The sequence below is a fragment of the Periplaneta americana genome, chromosome 15, assembly GCF_040183065.1.
Source record: "Periplaneta americana isolate PAMFEO1 chromosome 15, P.americana_PAMFEO1_priV1, whole genome shotgun sequence".
NCBI classification, from domain to species: Eukaryota; Metazoa; Arthropoda; class Insecta; order Blattodea; family Blattidae; genus Periplaneta; species Periplaneta americana.
The window spans coordinates 142,004,378-142,020,477 of NC_091131.1; the positions used below are offsets into that span (position 1 = coordinate 142,004,378).

Consider the following 16,100-nt stretch of genomic DNA (forward strand, 5'->3'; position numbering starts at 1 on the left):
TGCTAGATATAAATATGAGTCGCTCTGTATAATTTTTAAGATCCTCTCCTCTCCTCAAAGTCCTTCATCATAGCTACAGGGTCCTTAATATATATATATATATATATATATATATATATATATATATATATATATATATATATATATATATATACACGAGGCGTGTTCTTAAAGTAAGTTCCAAAAGGGTGTAGAAAGTAAACGGGAAAATATTTACAAACCATTTTTGTAGCATTGTATTCCCCACACTTCAATTACTTCTCACCATAATCTCCACCATTATTGAGGCATTTATCGAGTCGTGGCACAAGTCTTTCTATCCCCTCATTGTAGAATTCACCCGCCTGTGAACCACTCCGCAACATTTGTGGAAAATTCAAGGAAAGCGAAGAAATTGTGAACCTCCTGTCGTCATGAATTTTTTCATCGACAGCACGCACCAAATCGTAATTGATCAAAGATGGCCGACCGGTATGCTGCTCCTCATGCACAGAGACGCAGCCCTCATCTTTCTAACCCATCTCCTGATCATTCCATCACTAATGGCATCATCACCATACACCTCACAAAGTTGATGATGAATGTCAGCTGGTTTGATGTTTCTCGCATTCAAAAAACGGATAACAGACCGCATCTCACAGTCGGCGGGGTGCTCGATCACTTTAAACATTTCAACTGATCACGGACTGAAGCTCTGAAACTGCATGCACAGCTTGCCTGAGGACTGAAGAAGAAAACACGTATGCTCAAAATAACGATTGCAGCGATGCGACAGCTATGATTGAAAATGGAACTTACTTTAAGAACACGCCTCGTATATATATATATATATATATATATATATATATATATATATGTATGTATATGGCTGTCATAGCATGGGATCTGGCTCCTGGGCAAAGCATGAACACGTGTATACTTTCAGTTGATGAGCTTAGACGAGTGAGTGACAACATATTCTCGCGATATCAAGCTTGTATACAAGCGAAAGGACGACACTTTCAACAACTACTCTATGTTAAGTTTTGTATCGTAATCAATTTCTGCAGCAATTTACTGGCTGATCCTCGACCTGTTGCCTGGGAACCAGAGCCCGTGCTACTGCTATGGCAGCTATATAATGCATTAAGGACTCTGTATTTTTCAACTGGAACACCATCTCGGAATTATGTCTTCCAAGTTTTGCTATTGGAATGGTGTTCAATAACCGTAGATATAATTGGTGTGGTACTTCTTATGTAGGTCTAATTATTATTGCATTTAAAGAAACAGAAAGAAAACTGCTGTACTTACTTGTTTGTCTACAGTTATTACTTCTTTGAATTTCATTAAACAACAGTACAAATGTTCATATACTAACCTGCTGAAATATCAATATCTATAGTATCCAGGAAGTCGATAGCAAAATTGTAATCTTGACGTACAAGGAGATTAGTATTCCATCTTTGTTGAGGTATTCGATAATGCTGGTACGAGTTCAATTGTTGAGCTTCTGCTGATGACAATCCTTTAAAAGCCAAGTTCTGCACGACACATCTGTCTGTGCGTTTTAACAGTGCTCCTCTTGGTACTACTGCTGATTCGTCACTGATAAGAGCAACAGTTGCTGCCAGTCTATCTTCTTCTTTGAGAACTTCAGATAATGGCTCCTCAGAACTTTCCTTCACATACAATTGAACAGAACGGTGTATGAAAATATGTTTATATAGGACTATTTGAAAGATTATAAATTGATACTGAAAAGTTGAATGTACAATTTCATTATTCAAGCATTTGGATACATTCAAACGATGAATAATAGCCTACTTGAAAAATATAGCTACCGTACACCTAACTGTAACTGGTTGCTGTGGTGAAAGGAGCGAAAGAGGAGGACGAAGATGAAAGACTACATGCCAGCCAGTTTATTCTAATATAGGCTATAATTGAACAGTGTGATCTCAAAACTTGCCCAGACCATTTGATCATTTTTATGATTTATACATACTGTACAGTATGTAGCCTATGATTATGTTTGATACCACTATCATTATATTTTAAGCATTTTTTCTTCCAAACAACGCCAGTCCTTATCTAAAAGTTTGTGGTACTGTGCATGTCACTTGAAAATTCGTTCAGTTCATAGACCAGTGGATAAAAGAACTAGCCCAGACCTTTCATAAAAATGGACTGAATGCATTTTGGGAGCACACTCTTCAATTGAAAAATCCACCAGAAGACTCCCATTCTGTACAATATTCTGTCACTAAGGTCATCACAATCCTGGGTTTTTATAAAGCAAAGATATGCTAAGTACCCTACCGGTAATGTTCTGAAAAGATCTCTGGATCCTCCTTTACTATGTCTCACTCAGGTGCGAGCATGCTTGGCATTCACTTCTGAACACACAACACTACTTTACTTACTTCTTAATACGTGAGCACAGTAGCAATGCTGCCACCTATTTCACGATATCTTACATAAGTCCAATATACAGAGTTGACCATCTGTATACAAGTCACAGTACTACATCCTACTGCATCCTATATTGACCTGATCGCGTTCCTGTAAGTATTGTGATTCACTATTTGTTGTCATCTATCAATTCAGCCACACATCACCCAGTTCTGATGGAGGCTGCTATAAAGCACCTCCATCCCCCTGGGACTTCTGCAGCTTCCTCAGATCGATATCATCTGTATGCAAGTCATCGTACTACATCATACTTCATCCTATATTGACCTGACAGCGTTCCTGTAAGTATTGTGATTCACTATTTGGTGCTATCTATCAATTCAGCCACACATCATCCAGTTCTGAGTCTGCTACAAAAGCCCCTCTGTCTCTCAAGGACTTCTGCATCTTCCTAGATCGATATCATCTGTATACAAGCCACAGTACTACATCATACTTTATTTTTTTTTTTTTTTTATTTATTTATTTATTTATTTAATAATAACATATACATAAAAACGTTACATTAAAATACCCCGAAAGAGCAAAGCTCGTGTTCGGGGACTGCATCCTATATTGACCTCATCGCGTTCCTGTAAGTATTGTGATTTACTATTTGGTGTCATCTATCAATTCAGCCACACATCACCCAATTATGATGGAGGCTGCTATGAAAGCCCCTCCATCCTCTGGGACTTCTGCAGCTTCCTCAGATCGATGTCATCTGTATGCAAGTCATGTTATTACAAATTCCATCTGATCTTGTTGCTTTCTTGTCTATCGCTTTGAGAATGGCTGCTCTTACTTTCACTATGCTTATTAGCTCTATGTCGTACAATGCTGGCTCTTTGATTTGCATGCGGTGATTAGGTTACTTGTGTTGAAGAGAAGAGAGAAGTGTTTTTCCCGAGATTCCACTGGATCTCTACGACAATGCTGGTTGACTTTTCTCTAGGAGTACCTTCAGGTGGGGTAACTTTTATCTACCCTGAGCTGACTTTGTCTCATATCACAGAAAAAAATAAAAGCGGTGCTAGCTCACATTTGTTTCAGTGAAATAGGTTACCGGTACCAATCCCTGATTCCGATATATGACAGAACTAGTTTCAGTATGGAAATTTCAGATTGGACTTTGTGGTTCCACAATTTGTTGTACTGGAGTTTTTGTGTTGTTTACATTTTTCAGTAAATTTCTTGTGCAGCAAACTATCTATTTTAATAAATGTCTTAACTTACTTCAGTAAGCTGGTAAGTATTTATTTTTTTTCCTTAATATGTCTACTTGAAAAACTAATGGAAGTTACAATTATTGAGCCAAGATTTTAGGTTATTTTGTTGGGTTCAGGGAAATGTGGCGTTTCTAAGAGCAATTTGGAGTGACTTTGTCTCATCAAAATTAACTTACGTTTTGTATTGAAAATGAATTTAGGTATTTTTTATTTGCATTTATAGCCATACCTGAATACTAACAAATACTGGTATTTGCTTTTGTTTTCATACAGGTAGGCCTAGGTAGCCTACGTATTGATCCATCATGCCACACACGTTTATGTGTCCCCAGCAGGTAGTCGGCCCTACAAAAACTACAATAAAGAAACTTTGAGGAAAGCTGTAGATGATGTCTTAATGAAGCAATTAAGGCAAAGAAAAGCAGTCATAAATTATGGAATTCCTATTACAACTTTGAAGAATAAACTGAAACACAGGCACACAAAAACACCAGGGGACCAAAAGATTTTCAACAATAGGGAGGAACAATCATTTGTTGACCATATTATCAAGTTATCAGAGTTTGGGTTTCCTGTGGATAAAACTGATTTTAGAATGACTGTGCGATATTATCTGCAACGCAAAGGTGTAAGTGTGCCTAAATTCAATCACAATACCCCAGCCTTTGATTGGATCAAAAAGTTTCTCCATGATCATTCTGAATTAAATGTGAGATTTGCGCGAAATATTAAGAACGTAAACTCTGGCATCTCAGCAATACGAATGGGAGAGCATTTTGAGGAAGACTGATCCTCCGAGACCTGTATCAGTGAAGAGGAACAACTATTTTTCAGTCCATAGTTGAGTGATTACTACTGCAAATAATTCCTTTATTATTGTTTGTTTTCCAGTTTTTATGTCTGCTTTTGTACTCCTCAAATTACTTTAAATCTATAAAAATAAATGCAAATTTTCATGAAATTGTATTATTCACCGAGTTTAATTAATTTACTGCCCAGCCACTATCAACTTGGCGTCCTTGAGTGAAAAATACTGGAGAGCAAGAGAATTAATGATTTCGTTGTCAGAAATTCAGCATTAGCAAACAACAACAATTATGACTTTTTATATATCGAAATTATCACTGTTTATTGAGATTCATTATCTATGATAATATAAGGGTGCCATTATCTCACTATTTCCTTTAAAGGCTTATTCATTCGTTTTTGAAATTCGATTCAAAGTCACCCAGGTCGAGGTGAGATTGTCCATTTGTTTGGAAAAAAAATGTATGGACTTAGGAAATTTCAATAACTTTGAAAAATGGCTTTAAATTATTCATTAAACACTAAACAGTTTGAGAGTAATATTCTAGAAATTTATAAAAATATTTTTCATGCAATAAAAATGTTTTAAAGGGAAAAAGATGCTGAAAATGAGACAAAGTCCCCTGGTTGATGGTACAAAAGGAATCTGATAACACCTCTTGAGCTTGGGCTTTTCCTTGTACTTCTACGAAATTAGTTTTCATGGTCTTTAACAGCTTTTTATATGCTATCGTTTTCTCTGCAAAGAGATTTAGATTTGACTCGGAGATGTCTGTTCGTGCTCTGTGCAGGAGTTTTATCTTTTCTTTTCTCTGTTCGTAGCACTCTGTATCAAACCAAGGTTTGGCTGTCCTTTGCCTCTGGGTGATGAGTGATGACTGTATATAGTTTTCTGTTCTTTTCAGAACAGGATCTATTACGTGTTTTCTGGTTTTCAGTTGTGTTTCCTCCAGCTTTCTTGAGACTGTGGGGAACTTTACTGTTTTTGTTGGTTTCTCTGCTTTGTTAGTGTAGGCCTAATTGTTAATTCTACTTTTAAAGGTTTTCATAGAAAGGTGGCTGGTGATGAAGAGGGTACTGGCACATTGTTGTATGAATCATATGAAAATGCAAGCTTGTAGCATGAGATAACTATACCACGCGGAATGAAAACTTCTATCACTTAGCCTATCACATGGCTCATAATATCTCTCCCAGCCCAGTCACTGCACTGCCAGCTCCTCTCATTGGTTACTGTCCATATTCAATTCACTCTGAAGCAATTGAGATACAGGTCTACTACAAACACCAGTAGTGGTAACTGACTATATTGTCAACTTTACAGTTCATATCTCTCAAATCGTTACTATGAATGTGGAAAAATCTAAATCGGGATAAATCATGACATCTTGGCAAAATTCGGGACAAATTGGCATCCCGAAATGTCTTAAAAAATCCGGGCAGGGGGTCTAAATTCGGGACTGTCCCGGAAAAATCGGGATGGATGGTCACCTTAAGAAACACTGTCTTCCATTCATAAAAACAGAGGTTGATTGAATTAACTCAATGTCTCCCTGGAAGTAATAAGCTTACTTCAGTGGAGAGAGTTTTTTCTTCAGTGAACATGATGTGGACATCCAAAAAATCTGAATTTGGAAACTGTTTGGGCTATATTTGCTATCCTATCCAGCTTCCCTCCATTACTGTGTCTTGTACAATAATGAAAATTGGTATGTGTAAAACACTATCCTTCTGCTATATGAAAAAATATTTTTACAATTTAAAAAAAATATTTATATTTTTTTCAAAATTCAAAGTTCACTTTGCAGTGATGAAGTGTTTCCCTCATAACTCATAAACTTGTTAACTTTTTCGTGTTCTCTCTCTTTTACTTTATTGCTGAAACCCTGAAACTCATGTTTACAATATCATGCTCTTTCAACTACATTCCTTAATAAACAATTTTTTTTATAAGTTTTGTGTTAGATATTTGACCATTTTTAAAATGAATTTATTTTTTATCAGACAATCTATCAAAGATAGAGAAGTGATTTTGCATCATATTGTAGATATGACATGCATAAATACACACAAAATATTTCATCACAGAATGTTGGATACTTTTTGAGTTATGAGGGAAATGCTTCATCACTGCACAGCGAACTTTGAAAAAAATATAAATAATTTTTTTTAAATCGTAAAAATATGTTTATCATATAGCAGAAGGACAGTGTTTTACACATACTAATTTTCATTATTGTACAAGATAGAGTAATGGAGGAAAAAAAAGTTGAATATTTCCAAAATTTTACTCCTTTAAGCTGTACCTAACCCCTTAAAGTGTGTAAAAACAATATAATGAATGACAATCTAACAGAAAAGTTAATAGTAGTTTTTCACATGTCTATATTTGTCCCCGAAAATTGTGAAAAAAATCTGGTATGTATGTCTCTGGCATATTGTATGGAACAGTTTATTTGCTGTTGACTTTGGAAAGTTGTACACCTGTTGTCTGTATGCATTTCTGATACACTTCATATAAAGTGAACTTATTTTAGCTTTTGGTTGATACCTTCTCATTTGATGCATAATCAACTTCGATAGGATACTTGATATTCACATCCAATTGAAGAGCTGCATCACCCTGAAATCTCGTTGAACTTAATAGTGCCAATCTCTTAGCTCTTTTGGTTGCAACAGGAAGGATGCCCCAGTTAGTCAGATCCGTACTGAAAGAACAATCTGCGTTATTTTACATTTTATTCACACACAACAGTTCAAAATTGTATCAAATGAACTTTCCATGACTTCTTTCTTCAGATCACATTTTATTAGTAAATTCATAACATGGTGAGAATCAATCCATAACTAGAGAAATCTGTATCTTTTCATATTCTTTATACTATTTGCCTTTGTTAGATCAACAGGAATGAGGAGCATGGCCTAAATTGTTAAACATTTTTTTTTGTACTTCAGTGACTATCCAAGTGTTTCTGCATATTTTAATAAAGGATATCTATAGAATTTGATGGTTTCTTTTACAGTTTTTATTCAAAGAACTGTGGTCATCACACACAATTACAAATACCGGTACGAGGTTATTTTGAAAAGTTTTGCCTTCTAATTATTTATTTGAAAATGGGTATAGTTATTTGAGTAAACAAAAAGTGGTAACTTTCTACGACTTTATTGTTGATATTCATGTAATTATTTGTTCACATAGTTGGCTTGGCGATCAACATTTATTTCCCAATGGGAGACCAGTTTCTTTATACCTTCACTGTAGAATATTTCACTTTGATGACAGAACCACAGCCTCACTTCTGACTGACTGCATTATCAGAATCAAGGAGCAATCCTCTAAGACGTTCTTTAAGTTTTGAAACAGATGAAAATCTGATAGCACAGATCGAGACTATATGGAGGATGATTAAAGATAGTGAAACCAAGTCTCATTGTGGATAGAGTTTTGGAATTCCAGTTCTGCGATTATTGCCTGCACATGCTCCCATGACTGACAGCTATTCTTGCGTTATGTGACGATTCCATCTAATGAGTTCATTGACACGATTCCAATGATCTTCATCAGCTGCAGTAACATACACGGCCTTCCATTCCGTCCTTTGTCACACAAGTTGAGAGTCACACCAAGTTCATTACAAGCACGAACAGACCAACGTCTCACAGTATTTGTCTCCATAAACAGTCTTCATTCTCCCGATGTATAACAATCAGGGCCACATTTTCTGCCATTAGAGACTGTATCACAGCACGCTGCTTCAGTTGCACCGACATAATGTTGTTACATGCTGCCATGTTTCAGACTACAATTCAAAGCTCTCTAACAGCAGAGATATGAAACTTCAGTGAAACAGAGAAGTTAACTCGGTACCGGTACAATGTATGACAGTTAGTACTCCGAAGTATGTTGACAATAATACAAGAAATTAGGAGGCAATACTTTTCAAAACACCCTCATATTATTAAATAGTACTGATAAGGAATGTACTTGACCTCAATGCTCAGAACCTCACAAAAACATGCTTATAATAGAAATTGCTCCTCACAAAATCAGTGGTATGAGTCATTTCCATGCAAAACTGCGCGTCTTACCACGAGAGACATTTGAATGATCACCTATTCAAGGTCTAAGGGAAGAACTTTGGTAATGCAAAGAAGCAAAATATCGAAATAATAGGACCAAAAACACACTTATTTCAATGTCGTGACTGTATTGCTACATTTCCCTTCAACAGTGTTACAAAACCTCTGCTTAAAATATTTACGATACCCCTGAACAATAAACTTTTTTTCCATTGAAATGATAGTGTTGCACAGCTATTCAGTCTTCAAAGTGCAGGTGTGGGATTTCAATGAAATGATCAAAGCAAAGTGGAACTGAACAATATGCACATCTGACGAAAGCCACTTTTTCACATCCAATATCACTTTCGCATCTATCAGTTTTAAATTATGTAACTAGCATAATACAAGATCGAGCTGACTTCAAACGAAACAGGCTGTCACAATTAAAAACTTTAAAAGAGTAAGTAATGTCACAATTTGATAGGTCAAGGTCGTATTGATATACAGTTCGCTATTGGCATCTGCAAATTTGCGCACTAGAAACGTCTAAAGTGGTTGGCCTGGACAATTTCAAAGCTTCAATTACTTTTATCAACAACTTTAAAGCTGAATTTCAGGCATATTACTACTTTCGTCATACGTAAGGACATAGACGATGATCATGGTATTCTTCAGAAGACACAAGAGTTTGTGGAGTAAGTGAACAGATATCTAACAGAGGGGCATGTGGACAAAGAAAATGTTTGGAATAGTGAACAAAGTCAATTTAATTATGAAATTTCTTCATTATCAACACTGTCTCACAGAAGAGAGAGAAAACTACAGCTGGTATGTTGCAGTCTGTGCATAGCTCTACACATAGCTATAGAATAAAATTGATGTGGTTTCATCAATAAGTGGTAGATTAGCTAACAAGATATACAAGGCACTTTTGGCCCAAACTTTTCAAATAAAGTTGAAGTAACATGTCCATGAAAAATTTCTGTGAAGGCAAATAAAGTGGGAAAATGACGAAAGAGCATATAATGCGGAAGTGATGTTGAATGTGAAAAAATGGCTTTCGTCAGATGTGCATATTGTTCAGTTCCACTTTGCTTTGATCACTTCATTGAAATCTCACACCTGCACTTTGAAGACTGAATAGCTGTGCAACACTATCAGATCAGTATAAAAAAGTTTTATCCTGATATCGTAAATATTTAAGCAAGTTTTGTGACATTGTTGAAGGGAAATGTAGTAATATAATCAAGATATTGAAAAATATGTGTTTTTGGTCCTGTTAAATCGATGTTTTGCTTCTTTGTACTACCGAAGTTTTTCTCTTAGACCTTAAATAGGTACTGTAATCATTCAAATGTATCTCATGGTAAGACGCCCAGTTTTGCATGGAAATGACTCATACCACTGATTTTGTGATGAGTGATTTAAATTATAAGTATGTTTTTATGGAGTTCTGAGCGTATGAGGTCAAGTACATCTCATGTGAGAAGATAATTATCATTTACAGCAAAGGAAATTAATACGAAAAAAAAAATCTTTCTCTTTTTCAACATACCATACTGGTACCACACAAAAAACATTTTCACTTACACAGATAAGTAAATAAAAACAAATGGCGTTAACCAGATATTGAACTTGCAACCACGATATTGCGAGTTGTATTGTCTTTATTTACATTCCTTGGTATTTGTATATCGCTTCACAGCTAGACTATGAAACATGTCAAAAAAATCTTAATAATACTATTAATACTATAAAGTCTTAAATATAGTCATATTCTAGTTGAAATATATATAGAAGAGTTTTACAATATAGTCTACTAGTACAACACAAAGGTTCAGTATCAATGCTTAATACAAGACAAAAATACTCATGAAGCATTGTTGAATGTCATCAATTCACTTACAGAATAGATGGTGTGAGAAATTAGGTAGGCCTACTTCTTTAATTTGGCCCTGAATATTCTTATGTTTTGAGTTTGATTTTTTTATATCCATAGCAGGTTAATAAAATGTTTACTGCCATATAACGCATTCCTTTCTAATAGCATGATAAACTTGCCGATGGAGTATGAAAGTCATTTTTTGACGCATATTTATGCTATGAACTGTTGAATTTAGTTTGTGTGTAATTTCTTTAATACCGGTATTATTTCAATGTACCGAAGTACATATGATATTTCCATGCAGATATTCTGCGTCATCATACGATGAAAGAGCAATGGAATGGAGAAAAATTCTCTCCGGCGCCAGGATTTGAACCCGGGTTTTCAGCTCTACATGCTGACGCTTTATCCACTAAGCCACACCGGATACAACCCCGACGCCGGACAGAATCGTCTCTGATTGAGTTCCAACTCTTGGGTTCCCTCTAGTGGCCGCCCTTTGCACTACGTCATAGATGTCTATGAACATAGGACCGAAGTCCACACATGTGCTCAGGTGCACTCGTTATGAATGACTAGTTGGCCGGGATCCGACGGAATAAGCGCCAACTTAAATCACTTCGTGATTTACGCATGTCATATATTATTTCAATGTACCGAAGTACATATGATATTTCCATGCAGATATTCTGCGTCATCATACGATGAAAGAGTAATGGAACGGATTCAAATCCCGGTGCCGGAGAGAATTTTTCTCCATTCCATTACTCTTTCATCATTCTTTAATATTATCTTCTTCCAATTTAACACATTATCGATTTGTAAGCCTAGAAATTTGGTTGTTGTTTCTATTAGGGACCTGTTGCAATGCTTACATATGAAGAGTCCACTGCAAGAATGATGGATGTCATTTGGAATACATTTTGCAGGAGAAGCAATTGAAAGTTTGAAATGCTTAGCACTCAAAGCTTAACTGTGATTTTCCGATCATTAGGCTTACTGGACAATGACTATCAGTGTTAATGCCATATAACTCTCTATGTACATTCTATATGTCTTAAGCTATGCATTGACAATCTTGGTTTATTTTCGACAAGAAAGTGACATCCATCATTCTTGCAGTGGACTCTTCATATACCGGTACTGTACTAGTACCTACTTAATTTTTCACTGAAATGGCTATCTGTTAATATAAGTACATACATGCTGTGAAAACGTATTTTCTAAACGCAATATGTAACTGTTGCTTCTTATTTTATCCCCTAAACATTTAACTCTATTTAATTTGTGCCAAATAATGAAATAATTCATGCAAACAATTTTAAATTCTAAGTATTTTAGTCTGCTTGAAATAAAATTCAATGATGATGATGATGATGATGATGATGATCATAATAATAATAATAATATTACATGGATTTGGATCACTGGTTCACCCATTCTGGTCTCAATTGTCCAACAGCTGTTTTAAAGGTCTTCTTTGTCATGTTATTCCTCTAGGTTGATAATATTTCATTGTACTTGGGAGACGTTTTTGTGGCATCTATTGCACATATGTAAACCAATTATTTTTGTGTTCCTGAATTTTATCTAAAACTGGGATGACTTTTTAATTCATTTAGAATTTCTTAATTTCTCTTATAACCTGACCAAGTAAATTGTGCAGTTTTTGTCATAAATTTCATTTCAGATGCTCTGATTCTTGATTCATTGTTGGTTTTTAATTTCCAGATTTCGCTGCCATACATTAATATTGGAAAGTGTTGTAAATGCTTATTCAAGTACTATTTTAAGAATCTGTGGGTTTAAATATGTTATTAATAATTTCTGAGAAAGTCAACCCCCTTTCTCAACAGATACTGTAACCAACCAACCAATATCCTTGCCTTTCCTGTACTGGAAAGCAGAAAGTGTATATAAACAATCCACGTACTCTTGGAGCTCTGGAAATTAAATCAGTGAAATAATTACAGAAAATGAACTGCAACAGGTGTATGAAAATCTTCTATGCTGGTGTGATATTTGCATTCAAAGAGGTGGAAATTATTTTCAACAGCTTCTTTGATAAAAGGTAAGATCTACATGATCTTTAACATTATTACTTTCTTAGTTACTTTATTGAAGTCCCATTAGCTCTTAAACCTTGTGCATTTACTTCCTTTCACAAAGCATTTACTTTTCTTCAATACACCCTGTGCCAACCACTACATCCTCATCTCTCCTGTACAGGACCAGGTGGCATGGATCTCCCTAGCATTAGCCCACGCTGCGACCAGTCAAAGTGCTGGCAAATTTCAAATGGGCCTCTCTGTAGATTGAAGTTTTTTATGTACGCTATGGTATGGTGTGTCTCTTTTATTTTCACAGTGAGCATCAAATTCAATTTGAGGCATGGTTTTGTAGAGAACATTTATTCATTTGACCAAACATTCTTGTGATACATACTAATGCTCTTTCATTTGATATTCTTCCTCGTACAAGAAAAAGATTAAGACTATTATAGAGGCATTTTCTTTAACAAATCGTTATTTTATAATATTTAAGATTGAGCACTTCAAATAAAGTGTTAACTTATGATACATTTTTCGAAGAAAATGTTCAATATTTCGATCCAGAGCATCTATCTTCAGAGATTCATAGGAATAGGCCATATGGTCTTATCATAAATAGTTTCTAATAATTAACTATAGGAATATGTATGGTAAGACTTTCCTGTGTTAAATTTCAACGTACCTCGTTTACATGTTTCGACCTATTTATGGATCATCTTCAGAACTAGTAGTTGTTGGTCTTGGCGCCACTTGTTCTGTTTCCTGTGAGGGTGTGTTCCTGTGGTATAGTGTAGAGTCAAAGAGTGTGTGTGTTTTGAAGTTGAGTTGTGTGTTGAGATTTTCGTTGGGGTGTGTTTTTGTGTGTCTGTATATTTCATACATCTCCACATATGCAGAACACATCACAAATGCTAACCACACCCACAGAGACATCAACACAGACATATAAATACTACACATCCAACCAAAAAGCCAGAAACTAAACACACTAGAACAATATGAAATATACAGACACACAAAAACACACTCCAACGAAATTCTCAACACACAACTCAACTTCAAAACACACACATTCTTTGACTCTACACTATACCACAGGAACACACCCTCACAGGAAACAGAACAAGTGGCGCCAAGACCAACAACGACCAGTTCTGAAGATGACCCATAAATAGGTCGAAACATGTAAACGAGGTACGTTGAAATTTAACACAGGAAAGTCTTACCATACATATTCCGAAGTGATACAGTGTTAAAAGTTGTGTAATCAAGATGTATAATTAACTATAGTGTTTTGTGTATACAGGGTGTTTCACGAGGAATAGTAAATATTTTAGAGGGTGATAGTATGAACTGTTCCGAGTAAAAAAGTTTATATAAACATGTGTCCAATTTTTATTGAGTACAGAGATACAGCTGTAAGAATGTAACCCAAGAAGGCAAATGATTACGATCAAAGTTGATTTTCATAAATTCCACCACCGACTTCAATGCACTTTCGACTTCTCTTGACAACACCGCATGTAGCTCTTCTGAGTACATCTTGACGTTATTTTATGAGGGCAGCATTATTCATAATCCGAACGATTAAATCGGCTCTTGTGTTTACTTTTTCTTTGTAGACTTCGTCTTTCAACCATCCCCACAGACAAAAATCTAAAGGGGTAGGGTCCAAGGATCTTGGTGGCCTATAAACGTCACCATATCTGCAGATCCATCTTCCAGGGAATGTTAGGTTTAGATGATGTATCACCTGACGACTAGAATGTGCTGGAAGAACATCCCATCCTTGTAGCCAAAGGAACCTCTTCCAATAATGCTGGAAGCTCGTTTTGAAGAAAGTGTAGATAATGGGACCCTGTAAGACGATGTGGTAACACAACAGGCTCAACCAACTGATTATTTATCATACCACACCACACATTTACAGAGAAACGTTCTTGAAAATGTGTCTTCACAATGGCATGTGGGTTTTCTTCGGATCACTGATGTGAGTTACTAATGTTATTGATACTGTCACGAGTGAAAATGGCTTCATCAGTGAAGAGTAAGAATGGGATTACTCAGTGATTTACAAGTAGCTAACGATAAAATTCCAATCGTCTACCTTCATCTCGTGCTCGAAGGTGATGAATCTGCTGTAAATGATAAGGATAGAACCCATGCTTATGCAATGTCCGCCTACTCTTGTATGTAGAACACCAATACGTGCAGAAATTCTGCGTGTGCTTGTTGCAGGACTATGTTCTACCAACTAAATAATATATTCTACTTCATCCAGATTCTGTTCATTTACACATTCAGATGAAATATGACTGCTGGGCACTGCACTAGTCTCACGCAGTTTAGTGAAAACACGAGTAAACGCTCTTGAATCTGGAACTCTGCAGTTATAGTTGCGACGGTGTTATTCCCGGCGTGACTCCTCCTCTTTGCTTACGTCTTAGGAAGTCAAGGCTCTATAAAGTCTAAGTAGGTAGTATCGTTCGCCATTTTTGTTCTTTCGTTGCTGTGCTACCAGACGAGGGATCTATTTGCCACACCGTTAAACATTATCATGTCGTAGCTCCTATGATAATAAATCAAACACACTGTAATTCAGCAAATAATTGAGCGGCAAATAACGTCCTCGTGTGCTTTCCGCGAACGCCAACGAAAGAGCCAAAATGGCGGGCGATTATATTAAGTATTTATCCAGCCTTAGGAAATGCTTAACATCTTCATCAGCGAATCACAAGATGCACATGTTTAAATGTAGCCGATCTGCAACGTGATTGGCTGCCAGAAATTTGAGCGACGGGACTATAGGAAATCGTCTGCCATATTCTCTACAAGCAGCAACAGCATTTCCATTACAAAACCCGTACACAAATACCACATCGGCATACTCAGCATTTGTAAATACGTGCAGCATGCTTAAATGATACAGTAGAATTGGCCAACAAATCACAATCACAGTTGAAATATTCAATTATGTAAATTAAAGTACAACTTCACAACTTGACTTTCAAAAACAAAAATGACAATCGATAAAATAAGCCCATAGCAACCGGAGTAGCAACACATGAAACGAAAGTACATTGAACGTAATCATTTGCCTTTGCTTAACACCTTCTTGGGTTACATTCTAACAGCTGTATTTCTGTACCCAATAAAAATTAGACGTATGTTTATATGAACTTTTTTACTCAGAACAGTCCATACTATCACACCCTAAAATATTTACTATTCCTACTGAAACACCCTGTATAGAGCCTATTTGCACGATGAAATATTTGTGATTGTATTTGCATTTATTTATTCTCTGTACAATCTATTACAGATTATAGGTTCGTCATATAGATATACCAGTAAGTACAGTCTTACTCTAGTAGTTCTGGGGAAAAAATATATACAGATGGACAGACAGATAAATTGAATGCCGAAAACTATAATTATTCTTATTGCATCAGAGAATCTTAAAAAGTACGTTATCGAAAAAATTGATCAAAATAGATTTTGTGATATTAGAGTAATTTCTCCATTACTTGGTCCAAAGAGAAATAAAATTGAATTATGAATATTTAACCTCTCACAGAACAGAAAAAGAAACAAGAGCCATACGTGACATAAATAAAATCAGAAAGAAAA

General features: G+C 35.7%; 1 protein-coding gene across 1 annotated transcript in view; it reads right to left on the reverse strand.

Annotated features, from left to right (window-relative positions):
- The window catches only part of Rsph9 (Radial spoke head protein 9), a 43,344-nt gene that overhangs the window by 14,938 nt on the left and 12,306 nt on the right, over positions 1-16,100 (reverse strand). The window contains exons 2-3 of the mRNA XM_069848280.1: positions 7,021-7,177; positions 1,361-1,661 (exon numbers count right to left, since the gene is read on the reverse strand). Of these exons, the coding sequence (XP_069704381.1) occupies positions 1,361-1,661; positions 7,021-7,177 (458 nt within the window). The remainder of the gene's footprint in view (positions 1-1,360; positions 1,662-7,020; positions 7,178-16,100) is intronic.